The sequence below is a fragment of the Mchenga conophoros genome, linkage group LG20 (assembly GCF_057382185.1).
Source record: "Mchenga conophoros isolate Kocher_MC1m ecotype Shallow Benthic linkage group LG20, M_conophoros_male_GT1.1, whole genome shotgun sequence".
NCBI lineage: Eukaryota > Metazoa > Chordata > Actinopteri > Cichliformes > Cichlidae > Mchenga > Mchenga conophoros.
In genome coordinates this window covers 36,193,074-36,208,137 of record NC_140545.1, presented here as the reverse complement: position 1 = coordinate 36,208,137, position 15,064 = coordinate 36,193,074, and the positions used below count along the sequence as shown (strand labels likewise).

Below are 15,064 nucleotides of genomic sequence, written 5' to 3'. Positions count from 1 at the left end.
TTTCTTGCAGCCACGCTGTGGAGTACTTGGACGCGTGTGATGGAGCATTGTCCTGCATGGAAATCATGTTTTTCTTGAAGGATGCAGACTTCTTCCTGTACCACTGCTTGAAGAAGGTGTCTTCCAGAAACTGGCAGTAGGACTGGGAGTTGAGCTTGACTCCATCCTCAACCCGAAAAGGCCCCACAAGCTCATCTTTGATGATACCAGCCCAAACCAGTACTCCACCTCCACCTTGCTGGCGTCTGAGTGGGACTGGAGCTCTCTGCCCTTTACCAATCCAGCCACGGGCCCATCCATCTGGCCCATCAAGACTCACTCTCATTTCATCAGTCCATAAAACCTTAGAAAAACCAGTCTTGAGATGTTTCTTGGCCCAGTCTTGACGTTTCAGCTTGTGTGTCTTGTTCAGTGGTGGTCGTCTTTCAGCCTTTCTTACCTTGGCCATGTCTCTGAGTATTGCACACCTTGTGCTTTTGGGCACTCCAGTGATGTTGCAGCTCTGAAATATGGCCAAACTGGTGGCAAGTGGCATCTTGGCAGCTGCACGCTTGACTTTTCTCAGTTCATGGGCAGTTATTTTGCGCCTTGGTTTTTCCACACGCTTCTTGTGACCCTGTTGACTATTTTGAATGAAACGCTTGATTGTTCGATGATCACGCTTCAGAAGCTTTGCAATTTTGAGACTGCTGCATCCCTCTGCAAGATATCTCACTATTTTTGACTTTTCTGAGCCTGTCAAGTCCTTCTTTTGACCCATTTTGCCAAAGGAAAGGACGTTGCCTAATAATTATGCACACCTGATATAGGGTGTTGATGTCATTAGACCACACCCCTTCTCATTACAGAGATGCACATCACCTAATATGCTTAATTGGTAGTAGGCTTTCGAGCCTATACAGCTTGGAGTAAGACAACATGCATGAAGAGGATGATGTGGACAAAATACTCATTTGCCTAATAATTCTGCACTTCCTGTATCAGATCACAGGTTTGATTAAAACTATTCAAATCAGTCACAGCTGATGACTGATAACTTTTTCTAAACACTTCAAATTTTTCTTGGAACCCAGCTTTGGTTACTGATGTTGTCAGGCTCTGACGGCGCCCTGACCGGTGGACCTGCCAGTGTGTATATTTGTGTGCGTGTGTATGTGTCTCTCCGCTCTTATGTGTTAGGAGGTAACCTAGCAACAGGCTACCTCCGACCCGGAAGTGCTGTCGCCCGGAGCTGCCGCACCTGCAATCAATCCACCGGCTGTTGCCAATCTACTACCACCTTCGGCAGGGCTACTTGATGGTGTGGCTGAGCGACAGACAGCGCTGGAGTATTGCACTAAGCCTGGTAGTGTTTTCGAGCCGCTGGCGTGTCTGAGCTACGTACTCATTCTGCTGTCGTGTGTGTGTTCACCCAGGGATTGACGGAGGATTCACGGACACAAAGGAAGCACTCACTACCACGCACGGGCTTACACGGAAGGAAGGACGCACTATCACCATTGTTGCACATTTGAACTGTTGTCACCTTGCTGCACTGTAAATAAACGCACTGTCTTTATTTCTGAGCTCCGCGCCTGAGTCCACTCTTTAACAGATGTTTGCATATGTTTGCACTCAGGAAGGTCACCTTTCGACCCATGGACCGAAACACTTTCACCTTTGTGAGTTAGAACAAAGATTTTCAATGCAAATCAGAATATTTTCCATATAAATGTGTTCCCAGCTGTACTCCTGCCGCACCCTGTCTATTACCGTCAGCTGGCAATGGGTTTGCATGTAGATCACAGGATTTAAACATTGCACGACAACTAAAAAGAGTCTTGGAAAAAGCTGCACAGGAAATGGCATCTCACTCATTTAGAAGATCATCATTTAACCAGGAAAAATAATCCCTCCAAGTGACTTTGTGGGTCCTGAATAATCAGGCCCCATCTTATCCTAATGACCTTACAGTGCCGTATGACAAATAGAGCACTTCGCTCTCAGACTGCTGGTTCACATGTGATTGCTCCATACAATGGGAAGCAGAGCCTTCAGCTTTCAATTCAGTTGAGTTCGAATACATTTTATTTATACAGCGCCAAATCACAACAGCAGTCGTCTCAAGGCAATTTATATTGTAAAGTAGATCCTATGGTAAAAAGAGAAAATCCCAAGAATCATATGACCCCCTATGAGCAAGCACATTGGCGACAGTGGGAAGGAAAAACTCCCTTTTAACAGGAAGAAACCTCTGGAGGAGCCAGGCTCAGGGAGGGGCGGGGCCATCTGCTGCGACCGGTTGGGGTGAGAGAAGGAAGACAGGATAAAGACATGCTGTGGAAGAGAGACAGAGATTAATAACACCTAATATTGCAGCTTATCTAAGGGAGGATTCAGGGTCTCGTGATCCAACCGTGGGTGTGTTTGGTGAAGGGGGATGTGGGCACATCATGGCCGGCGTGTCCCTGATTTCATTTCTGGTGAAATATTCTGGTTTCCTGTAAGGCTCTGCTCCTTTGTTCTTCAGGTAATTTGCATCATGTTAAAGTGAGCAGAGCCAAGTTTATGTAACCTTTCATTTAGTGCTGTTAACTCTATGTTTGGTCTGCAAAGGAAAATGTTCTCATTGTTGTGTTTTACATGTTTTTAAAATAAATTACAGCTTTAATCCAAACAGTGTAAACAGAGTCCTCCTCACTGGAATCCAGATATTCTAACATGCTGCTCTGCTTCAGGCTGAGCAGCACAGGATACGGTTGCAACACACATGAAATTTCATTTTGTTTCTTAATTTCGTGTTGTCCCTCAATACTGTTCTCTCCTCTGTGTGGTCTCAGACAGTCCTCGTATTCGATTTGCTTCACTCCTGCCCTGTTATGTGATTGTCATGTTTAACATGTGAGTTTCCAACAATAGAAGATGAGTCTTCAGTTCAAGCCTGACATCCTGGATTATGGGTTTTAATGGTGAAAGGAAATAGAATAGAATAGAATAGAATTCAACTTTATTGTCATTGCACATGCACAGGTACAGGGCAATGAAATGCCGTTTGCATCCATCCAGAAGTGCTTTAGTGATATAGATATATTACAATATATATTAGCAATAATATAGATATGTGAGTATATTACAGAAATGGGTCTATTATGGTATGTTATAATGTACACGGTATGAAGTATGTTATGAATATGGGATTCATGTGGGATTAGAGCTCTGGGTAGCTCCCCAACTGGGTCTAGAGAGTATTTTAAATTCAGGGAATTTAAAATAGAAAGTAGCTCGTCCACAGAAGGACTGGTAGCTCCCCTTACGATAAAGGTTCAGATCGCGCGAACAGGTGTGAAATGTGTGTGTTTAGTTAGTTAGTTTGTTTGCTTGTTTTAATCAATTTTAAATCATGCTTTTTATTTGTTTTTGTTTCTAATGTCTCTGTAAAGCACTTTGAATCACCTTGTTGTTGAATTGTGCTATACAAATAAATTTGCCTTGCCTTGCCTTGCCTATAACTATAAGTATGTACAGGCTGTAGTGAGTACAGGCTATGAACAGGATATAAATATGAAATAAAAAACTATACAGAAATCTGAGATATACAGCTATACAGAAATGTGAACTATGCAGGTTATAAACAGTTGTAGGATTAAAAATTATCGTATGTACAGAATGATTATTTACACAGAGCTATACAGTAGTGCAGTTAAGATCAGTGAGATATGTGGATAGTTTCTACAGAGGCTATATAAAGTGCTAGTGGTTGTGAGTGGTGGTTCAGTCCATGTTATTATTGTGTGTTTGAGGGTACAGTTGTCCATTGTGGGTGTGTGTATGTCCAGTCCATGAGTTTAACGTGGGTCAGATGTCAGGAGGCAGAGTTCAGGAGTCTGACAGCTGTGGGGAAGAAGCTGTTCCGGTACCTGGTGGTCTTAGTCCGGAGGCTCCTGTGGCGCCTCCCAGAGGGCAGGAGGGTGAAGAGTCCATGTGATGCTGGGAGCAGTTGGTCGTCCAGGTGAGATCCTCGGAGATGTGGACTCCCAGGAACTTGAAGCTGCTCACACGCTCCACAGCCGTCCCCTTAATGTGGATGGGTGGATGTGGGTCAGCAGATGTTGGAACCATCAGCAGGTCTGCAGTCGTGGGTGAAGAGGGAGTAGAGGAAAGGGCTCATCACACAGCCTTGTGGTACACCAGTGTTCATCGTGATTGTAGATGAGCAGCGGTTATCCAGCCGGACATGTTGGGGGTGGTTCAATTCAATTCAATTCAATTTTATTTATGTAGCGCCAAATCACAACATAAGTCGCCTCAAGGTGATTCATAGATACAGAGAAAAAAACCCAACAATCATATGACCCCCTATGAGCAGCACTTTGGCGACAGTGGGAAGGAAAAACTCCCTTTTAACAGGAAGAAACCTCCGGCAGAACCAGGCTCAGGGAGGGGCGGGGCCATCTGCTGCGACCGGTTGGGGTGAGAGAAGGAAGACAGGATAAAGACATGCTGTGGAAGAGAGACAGAGGTTAATAACAGATATGATTCAATGCAGAGAGGTCTGTTAACACATAGTGAGTGAGAAAGGTGACTGGAAAGGAAAAACTCAGTGCATCATGGGAATCCCCGGCAGCCTACGTCTATTGCAGCATAACTAAGGGAGGATTCAGGGTCACCTGGTCCAGCCCTAACTATATGCTTTAGCAAAAAGGAAAGTTTTAAGCCTAATCTTAAAAGTAGAGATAGTGTCTGTCTCCTGAATCCAAACTGGAAGCTGGTTCCACAGAAGAGGGGCCTGAAAACTGAAGGCTCTGCCTCCCATTCTACTTTTAAATACTCTAGGAACAACAAGTAGGCCTGCAGAGCGAGAGCAAAGTGCTCTAATAGGGTGATATGGTACTACAAGGTCATTGAGATAAGATGGGGCCTGATTATTTAAGAGCTTGTATGTGAGGAGCAGGATTTTGAATTCAATTCTGGATTTAACAGGAAGCCAATGAAGGGAAGCCAAAACAGGAGAAATCTGCTCTCTCTTTCTAGTCCCTGTCAGGACTCTTGCTGCAGCATTTTGGACTAACTGAAGGCTTTTCAGGGAGTTTTTAGGACTTCCTGATAATAATGAATTACAGTCGTCCAGCCTGGAAGTAATAAATGCATGAACTAGTTTTTCAGCGTCACTCTGAGACAGGATATTTCTAACTTTAGAGATGTTGCGCAAATGGAAGAAAGCAGTCTTACATATTTGTTTAATATGTGCGTTGAAGGACATGTCCTGGTCAAAAATGACTCCAAGGTTCCTCACAGCGTTACTGGAGGCCAAGGTAATGCCATCCAGAGTAAGAATCTGGTTAGATACCATATTTCTAAGATTTTCAGGGCCGAGTACAATAACCTCAGTTTGATCTGAACTAAGAAGCAGAAAGTTAGCGGCCATCCAGGTCTTTATGTCTTTAGGACATTCCTGCAGTTTAACTCATTGGTGTGTGTTATCTGGCATCATGGACAGATAGAGCTGGGTGTCATCTGCATAGCAGTGTAAATGTATGCTATGTCTTCTAATGATGCTTCCTAAGGGAAGCATGTATAATGTAAACAGAATTGGTCCTAGCACTGAACCCTGTGGAACTCCATAATTAACCTCAGTGTGTGAAGAGGACTCTCCATTTACATGCACAAACTGGAGTCTATTAGATAGATATGATACAAACCACTGCAGCACAGTACCTGTAATACCTACAGCATGTTCTAATCGCTCTAATAGGATATTATGGTCGACAGCATCGAACGCTGCACTGAGGTCTAGCAGGACAAGCACAGAGATGAGTCCACTGTCAGAGGCCATAAGAAGATCATTTGTAACCTTCACTAAAGCTGTTTCTGTGCTGTGATGAGCTCTGAAACCTGACTGAAACTCTTCAAATAAACCTCTGCAGATGATCTGTTAGCTGTTTGACAACTACTCTTTCAAGGATGTTTGATATAAAGGAAGGTTGAAGATTGGCCTATAATTAGCTAAGACTGCTGGGTCTAGAGATGCTTTTTGAGTAAAGGTGTAACTACAGCCAGCTTGAAGGCCTGTGGTACATAGCTGATCATTAGAGATAGGTTGATCATATTTAAGATCGAAGAATTAATTAATGGCAGGACTTCTTTGAGCAGTTTTGTAGGAATGGGGTCTAAAAGACACGTTGATGGTTTGGAGGAAGTAATTATTGAAGTTAACTCAGAAAGATCAATTAGAGAAAAAGAGTCTAACTTAACATCAATGGTACTAAGAGTAGCTGTAGATAATATTACATCTGTGGGATGATTACTGGTCATTTTTTCTCTAATGATAAAAATTTTATTTGTGAAGAAGTTCATGAAGTCATTACTAGTTAACGTTAAAGGGATGGTTGGTCAGGAAGTCCAGAAATGGCATCTTACTAATTTAGAAGATCATCATTTAGCTGGAAAAATAATCACTCCAAGTGACTCTATTAAAAAAGGCTCTCAGTAAAGCTAGAACATTTCACTATTCATCACTGATTTTTAAGAAAATAAGAACAAACTTGAGTTGGGATGGGTCCCGGTATCGGTTCTGACATAAACGGTAGTAACCAGACCGAAAAGCAGCGCACATTTCGGTGCTTTTTTCCCCCCTGAGATGTCAGACACTTTAGATTCTAGCCAATCATTTTACCTTTGCGAGCGTAGTAGGCGGGCCCAGGTACGAACGTTCTTTTAGAGCAGAGCTACAGATTAAAAATGCCCAAGGCGAAGCGGTCAAAGTCCTGCTGTACTTCACAACAAAAGATGCAAACTCAGCAGCAACAAGTGCTTTAAGCTGATACTGTGATACTGTCAAAGGAGGTAACACCTTGAATCTAATGAAACACCTGGCGACGCATAGCGTTTTTTTTAAAAGCCGAGAAATGCGCCGTATTTGATAGCTTGCTGCCAGACCTCACACCGAGCACATCTACTGCAGGTGTGGTGCCTGTTATCGGACCTGGAGTTAGCAACATCCCCCAAGAACCCGAAGAGGAGAGTCCTGGCCCCTAGCCCTGCCAGTGTAGCAGAAATGATGATGATGATGATGCAGCAGCAGCCGTTCTTCTCTGCGTGAGTAGCTTCATGTTGTTCGTGTGTAATTTACGTTGAGTAGGCTAACCACGTTATTACATTAATGCATGTAAGGTGAACTAGCAAACATCATCATAGCTACATGCGGCTGTCCTCTTTTTTGTGATCAACATTTTATTGATTTAAAACGGGGTTTGGGGGGGGGGGGGTACAGACATATACAGCACAACTGTAAACTGCAGTAGCAAAGCAAACATTAGCAAACAAGGCATAGGGACAGCAAAGAAAAGACACAAAAACACAAAGTTAAAACCAATTATTGCCTCTTCCAGGAGATAACTCTGGATGAGAAGATTTTCCAAGCGTCAACAGTCGTGGGTCGAGCTTTATTTAATTTTGCTGTGGTATGTTCAAAACCAATAACACGGATAAGACATCGTCTCCAGAATGATTCCATACAAATGTCAGGACAGAACCATTGCTTTGTGGTGCTTCCCACCTAACGACTCTGTTAAACCTGTGATTAGAAATGACTGATGAACCCAATCTGTACATGAATGATTACAGTTTCTATGGGATCTGTGTCTGTTTCAGGCCGCAATGTAACATGTGAAGCATCTCAGGCAAACCTTCAGTGTGGTGAGAACACAGCTTCTATGTCTTTGTACGTTTCCTGCAGTAAAAATATCACCATGGTTACAGTTTGACTCTATGAACTCTTCCTCAGATGAAGGACAGGTTATAGTCGTCTCCTGGGCGAATTATGGTCGCCGTGACAAGACCACGTGCTCTCATGGACGTCCTGACTATCAGATCCAAAATGTTAACTGCTTCTGGTCAGGAAGCATGAACTATGTAACTACCAGGTACAGATGCTGACTCTGATTCTTCAGCTCTCCATCTTCTCTCAGATGATGCAGTGAATTTTTGCTGATTCACCTTTGACCTGCGTTCACAGCTGTAATGGGAAAAACAGCTGTACTGTTGAAGCAAAGAGCTCAGAAGACCCGTGTGGTGGCACTTATAAGTACCTGGAGGTGTTTTACACTTGTAAGGGTAAGTAACTCAAATAATAAACTTCTAAAGAAAATCTTTTAGGGTCGGTACATTCAGACTTGTTTTTGAAGTGAATGAAAATGAAAATTCTTCATCATTTTTAAAAGATGAGCCTTTCTGTGCTGAAAAGAATCAACAGAAAAATCATCAGTCACGAAGATTTCGTCAGTTTGTTTTAGATCCTGAGTGAACACCTCGTGATTTTATCATCAAATAAATACAAATATTATAAAATAATGATAAAATAAAAATAAAACCAGTCAAAGTGACATTTAAAATTAAAATCAGCTGACATTTAAAAACAGAATTCAAAAAGTGTTTACAAAGTCATTTGAACGAACAAAAGGTACTTTTATTCGTACTTCGTACTTTCGTAATATTTCCTCTGAATGCGAGACGATTGGCAACTCTACTAACTAACCTTATGAACAAAATAAAGTTCACTATCAGTAACATCATAGCACCCACCCAGCTGTATAGAAACCCCGTCATGCTAGCTAGTACGAGTTATTGTAACTGACTGTAAAAAGTCAGCACAGCTAAAATAAACTCCACCTAAACTTGGTTTATATCTGACCCAGATAGACTGCAGGTCATAACTTCTTACCTGAAGTTCAGTTCACCTGACACTCGGACCGGCGGCCTCCTCGGGTCTCTCCTCCTGCCTCCCCTTCCCTCATCCACCTGCTGGAAGCTCTGCCACAGCCACCACCAAACAACTGAGTTATTTTTACAAATCTGCCAATCCACCAGCTTTCATTGTTTATACTGTTACAACAACAACAAAAAAAAAGAAAAAAACCCCATCGGCCCATAAAAACGAAAAATCCCCATCGGGCATACCGGATGGCCAGTCCAGCTCTGATTGTAGGGTAGCAAACATCGTCGGAAAACAGGTTTTCAACACTGCAGGTTACCTGGTGTAATGCTTTACTGAAACATGGTCTGACTCCTATCTAACTATATAAAGAGTAACTGAAGGTTAAGCCAGGCGCTCACACCTCCGCTCTGCTGCGTCTCAGCCACCATCTCTCTGGCAGAAAGGGCGCTAGAGCAGAGCAGGGGAGAGGCGAGCTGGAACAAACCATTTCTTTTGGGGGGGGGGGATCTATACGTTTGTCTTTAGAATATTACGTCTCAACCAAGTACTGTATGGTTTTTCTATTTTTAGTAGTGTGTCACACAAACAGCAAATATTGTCAAAAAAAGTAAGACATCTTTGGGGTGCTTTGATTCCTTTGGGCTATATATGAGCTAAAAACGCCCGTGTTTAAAACTAAGTATGTTCCCTAAAACGGTGACAGCGCTACAGACCCATGACAGCCTTACCCAGTCAGCCAGTAGCTATGACCAGCACTACTTGTGCAGTTAATAAGAGGACAGGTAATGTTTGTCGCATTGTTACGCACAGCACGCTCATTTGTTTCAATTCGTCAGTTGCCACAAGACAACTGACCAACGTGTACATAATAAGCTAATACTCCTGGGTGCTATAGAGTACAGTGTACGCTGTTCACCATACTTCATGGCTTTGCTGCATCAGTCTGCCTCTCTGAGTTAATTTGTGTTTCTCCTACAGCTCTGGACCGCCCAGGTCTGATGCAAGCCAGATCCTTTTATTTAGTAAAAATGGGATTAATAGTTAAACATTATTGTTGAGGGGCACAGACAGGACTCCGCACGCACACAAACATTACAAACAAAAGGGCACTTTGGGCACCCATCAGGAAAGGGGGGGTGCTCAAGCCCCTCCCGCCCCCCCCCTCTGCACGTGCCTGGTGAAAGGGGACAATCTGGGGATCCGTGGGTCCAAGGGGAAACTCACACGTCCATATAGTGGGGAAGTCACACAACTGTCACACAGGAGAGGAAAATTACTCACAGTCTGAAAAACAAGCACAAATTCACGGAGCTGAGAGAATCACTAACGTGTCTCGCACAACCGTCCAGCGACCAGAAGCACAGCGTCCCGGCCTTAAATGGTGGGAAGATAATGGCAGCTTAATTGCGAACAGGTGTGTGGGCCAAGGGCGGGAGCCCACAGTGAGCTCCGCCCAGGCAGAGCGGTGAGGAGAGAGTGAGAGAGAAACAATACACATGTAGCCTTGCGGGGCCGGCTGGGTAGACACGGGGACGTGACATGTTCACTCCGTCAGCTGTTGAACACCTGCTGCTGATTTAAGAAACACGCCCATGTTAACTGGTGACAGTCACAGTTTAACGTTTTCAGCTGTGTGCGCCCTGTAAAGTAACACCATCAGGATGTTCTACATTTAATGACGCACATCGATGGATTGGTGCAGGCGTATCTCAATAAGTTCTGCTCAAATAACTGGATTATGGATTCCTCATAACCAGGTGTGTTATGAGGAATGTTGTCACAGTTTATTTATAATGTGTTGTTATAAGCTGATTAAAAAACAGAGCCATCCAGTTACTATGTTACAGCGCCACTGTCAGGGTTCCTGGGCCGCTGACCCAGCGTTTTCAGTTTGGTCTTCTGTCAGTGTTTAGTTTTCATGTTGGTTTCCTGTTTTATTGTGTTAGCCTTTTGTCTGTGTGTACTTTGTTCATTTCTACTTCCCAGTTTCTCATTAGTTAGTTCAGCTGTGTTCTTACCGGTTTCTAATCATCCTCATCATCCAGTCGGTTTCCCTGAGTTCCTGGTATTGTTCTCACCTATTCTGCGTGTGGGCTTCCGTGCTGGCTCTTTAACTGGCCAGCATGTCGTGGAGTGGGTGGGAGGTGTCGTCCAACATCGTCCTTCTCTTGGACAACATCCACGTCTCAGACACCACCTTAAGGGAGTCCGGCTCCATCCCCACAACATTACTGGCCTTGCAGATCAGTTTATTTAGTCTGTTAGCATCTGTGAACCTCAACCTGTTGTCCCAGCATGCAAGAGCATAGAGGACAGGACTGGCCACAACAGACTGATAGAAAATCCTGAGCACTGTCCAAAACACGCTAAAAGACGCAGAAAATACAGATATCTCTGGCCTTACTGTAGAGTACCCAGTCTAGTTTATTTAATGTGTACTCTGAGGTATTTATAGTCCTTCACCGTGTCCACGTTGACCCCCTGGTTTGAAACACAGGTCGCAGCTTTCCTGGTCCTCCTAAAGTCCACAATCAGGGCTTTTGTCACACTGAGCTGCAGATGATTCTGCTCGCACCATGTGACAGAGGAGTCGACCACAGCCTGGTACTCCATCTCATCACTCTCACTGATGCATCCAACCGCTGCAGAGTCATCAGCAACCTTCTGAAGATGGAGGTCTCTGTGCAGTGGCTGAAGTCTGTGGCGTAGAAAGTGAAGAGGGGAGAGCATGGTCCCTTGTGTTGCCTCTGTGTTCCTGATCACATTGTCAGACACAAAGTGTTGAAGACGCACATATTGTGGTCTTCCTGTCAGGTAATCAACAATCCAGGACACCGCAGAGGCATCTACCTGCATCACTATCAGTTTATCACCCAGGAGGGTCGGCCTGATGGTGTTGAATGCACTGGATAGTCAAAAAACACGACCCTCCCAGTGCTCACCGGTTGGTCCAGGTGGGCGTAGACACGACTGAGCGTGTTTGGTACAGGAAAGAGGGATGACGTCTTCCACAGCACTGGTGCACAGGCCTCGAGGACACCGGGACTCGCCCTGTCTGGTCTTTCAGGCTTTTTTAGTGGAGTCGTTCATTTGTCTCTGAACCTGGTCCTAGGTAAAAGTTACAGGTGGAGCAGGAGTGTCAGGACTTTCACAGTATGCTCAGGTGCAATGAGGAGAAAGAGGGAGAGAGAGTGGTGTGGCTTTGGACTGTAGGCTGACTACAGTTAAGTCAGTCGGGGGGTGAGCGTTAGCTGCAGTGTCAAATCTGTAGAAGAACAAATTCAACCTGTTGGCCCTCAGCTCTGCTTTTGAATGGCGTGAGTCCAGTGACGCTTTTCAGGACTTTTCAAGCTCCTTAGACTACCGTGACCTGGGTGACTGAGAACCTACAAAGACATATCTTCATGCCACTCCAGAGCTTTCTCATGTTGTTCTGCTGGAGTTCCCACTCCAGCTTTCTCCTGCAACTGTCCATAGCCTCTCTGATCGTGCCCTTCAATAAAAACGAAACCCTTTCCACCTCCTCTCTGTGGCCCTCTTTTTATCGTTGAGGAGAGCTGTGATGTTCTTTCACCCACGGCTTGTTATCCGAATAACAATGTATAGTCCGAGCTGAGATAATGGAGTCTGAGCAGATGGTTATGTAATCACTGATACACTCAGTGTCCTGTGGGGCTCACAACGTATCTGCCTGTTGCCTCATAACAAGTTCTCTCTCAGCTGGTAAAACAGACGACATACTGTGTGAAAGTTGGAAGTATAGCATTCAAAGTGATGTAGTGGAAGTCATCCAAGGTGGCTATGAAGGCATAGAGTGCTGAGTCTGTAACCAGGTATCGCAGAAGGAATAATGTCAAATGAACCTCATCAGCTTAAATTCAAATAGACTCAGTAGTGGAACACGGCTAGGTATTTTCTTTGTCTTTTGAGGAATTATTAATCTGATTATCGACCTTCTACCTTTACAATTATTTTGCAGCTCCTTCCTGCCCTGCTGGTTGGACTTGGTTTGGAGGTCGCTGTTTCATCTTTGATAGCAGTCAGAAGACCTGGACTGATGCTAAGGTACATCAGAAATAACAGCAGCTGTATGTGTACATGTTATATGTGGGACATATAAAAAGCTTCCTGCTGTGAGAATCATTCAGTGAAAGAAGACTTGCTTTATATTCATATTCACACACAGTTGGAAGTGCATGAGTAAATACACAGGACTTCTGTTCTTAGCTGATTATTGCTGCGGCGTCACAGCCCTGCACTAACAGCTTCATGCTGATACATGCAGTGCAGTAATGTTCATGCAGTGATGTTCAGAATTCAGAGCAAACATTCCCTCCTCGTGTCTCTTCTATTCATCAGCTCTCTCTTTGCTGCCTTCATCAAACTCACTTTATCTTTGATTTTAAATGCATTCTCACACTTTTCATCTTCTGTGCACCTCATCTTCCTCCTCAGAGTTCCTGTCAGACACTCGGTGGAAATCTGGCCTCATTCCACAGCACAGATGAGTACACCTTCATCAGAGAGCTCATTTACACAGCAGCAGGGTCGTATACACGAGCTTGGGTTGGAGGCAACGACAGAGAGACTGTAAGTGTTTCACAGATAAAGAGGATGAGCTGCAGCTGTTTCTGATATTTCATATGTTTCTCTTCATATTCATCAAGTTGATTCAAAGGTCAACATGTGACAGACTGATTAATCAGGACTTTGTTCCTGGAGACAGATGTTGCTGTTGACTTGACTTTTCTTTTCATTTTTTACCTGCACAAACAAAATGAACCTTCGTTGTGTTCGAGTGGTGTAAGAGGTCTCATGTCTGCACTCTCAGCATAGATGCATCAAAGTACATCAGAACAAACTGAACTTTATTCTTCCAGGAAACTGTGTGGAAGTGGAGTGATGGTTCCCAGTTTGACTTCAAAAACTGGGGTAATGGAGAACCTGACAACTCTGGAGGAGATCAAGATTGTATGGAGATAAACGTTAATGGTACAAACTGAAAGTGGGCCTGTTGATGAAATGTGTTTGGTTTTTATATTGACTGAAGTCATGTGATCTTAGGTCTTTATAAGAACTGTGTTTGTTCTTTTTACATTAGAGAAGAAGAAAACATTTACAGCACAGACCTCTGATTTTATTTCTTTGTTTTGATTCTTTACAGGACGAGATTATGTCAACGACCAAAGATGTAACTCACAGAGAGGGTTTGTTTGTGTCAGAGGTCCATAACTGCTCCTTCGTGTCCTGACACGTCTGACATGATGATGTCACAGCCTCACTGCTGATGTCACTTCCAGCAGGATGTCAAGCCTCGATGACATCACTGCTGGAGGGTATTGATCAATATGATTTCCTATCACAATAAACATGAATAAATAGATATCCTGAGCAGCAATCAGTCTCACCTGTTTTCCTAATTTCATTCTCACTTTGTGTAATATACTGAAAATAATTTAGTAAAGCCACACACACAGGTTTGTGTAAGTGACACAATATAGAATATAATTTAGAAAATTCAAACAGTCTAGCTGGTTTCACTTCCTAGCTGTAAAAGCACGCTTCTGCAAAAGCATGCAGTTTCCTGTCAGCACTTTTTTGGCACAGAGTGTACTCAGAGTTAGGCCTTTCTCATATGAAGCAATATAATCAGCATATAAACATTTAAGATAATAAATTTAAACCTCAACACCTCCCAGCCCATTGTTTATTCAGTGGGCTGGTTTCACTCATTATGCAAATGTATGTTTATAAGAATGGGGAAACCTGCAGTCAGCTGAGACTGAAGAAGTCACTTGGATGCAGTGGCGGTCCTAGCCTGTTTGGTGCCCTGGGCGAACACCCCCTCTGGTGCCTCCCCACCCCGTCCCCTGTACTCTCTACCCCACCCCACACCCACACATAAAATATATTAAGGATTGTACATTAACATATTTTACTGTAAAAACTGTTATTTTAACAAATAAACAACTGACAATGGCTAATTAACCTCTGGGGTCGACGGACGCGCCGGTGCATCAAAATCACATGACCAATTTAAGACAACACAGCTACAAGATGCAGCGACTCAGAGTCTCCATTTCAACTTGGGTCGAAACTGCGGTCTTCAAACTATACGCCAGTTTTTGAATTGTGTCGATGGGCCACGTAAAACCAGAGTTATGCTAAAAAATACACACAATGTTTTTTTCTGAACAAAACAGTGGTGTTTACAGCGGGAACAACAGTAAAAATGACGTTTTCTACGGACAGCGCTAGCAAACACTCTCCGCTTGCGAGTGAAAATGTCACGACTGGGGCTGCAGCCGTGTGAAGTTCGGAGAAGGAGGACTTTGCAGCACTTACTTGAGAAGCAGGGAGGTTTATTAGAGA

The 15,064-nt window shown here is 43.8% G+C and overlaps 2 protein-coding genes across 2 annotated transcripts in view; both read left to right on the top strand.

Moving 5' to 3' along the window:
* The window catches only part of LOC146551345 (L-rhamnose-binding lectin SML-like), a 125,590-nt gene extending 111,500 nt beyond the window's left edge, over positions 1-14,090 (top strand). Inside the window, exon 14 of the mRNA XM_085260585.1 lies at positions 13,917-14,090. Coding sequence (XP_085116711.1) covers positions 13,917-13,924 — 8 coding nt within the window. The 3' untranslated portion in view covers positions 13,925-14,090. The remainder of the gene's footprint in view (positions 1-13,916) is intronic.
* LOC146551346 (galactose-specific lectin nattectin-like) lies at positions 7,777-14,090 on the top strand. Its single transcript, XM_085260603.1, has 6 exons — positions 7,777-7,901; positions 7,994-8,091; positions 12,672-12,757; positions 13,148-13,282; positions 13,573-13,684; positions 13,857-14,090. Exons 1-6 carry the CDS (start codon positions 7,882-7,884, stop codon positions 13,922-13,924), a joined length of 519 nt encoding a protein of 172 aa, XP_085116729.1. The 5' UTR covers positions 7,777-7,881; the 3' UTR covers positions 13,925-14,090.
* Positions 14,091-15,064: the final 974 nt, after the last annotated feature.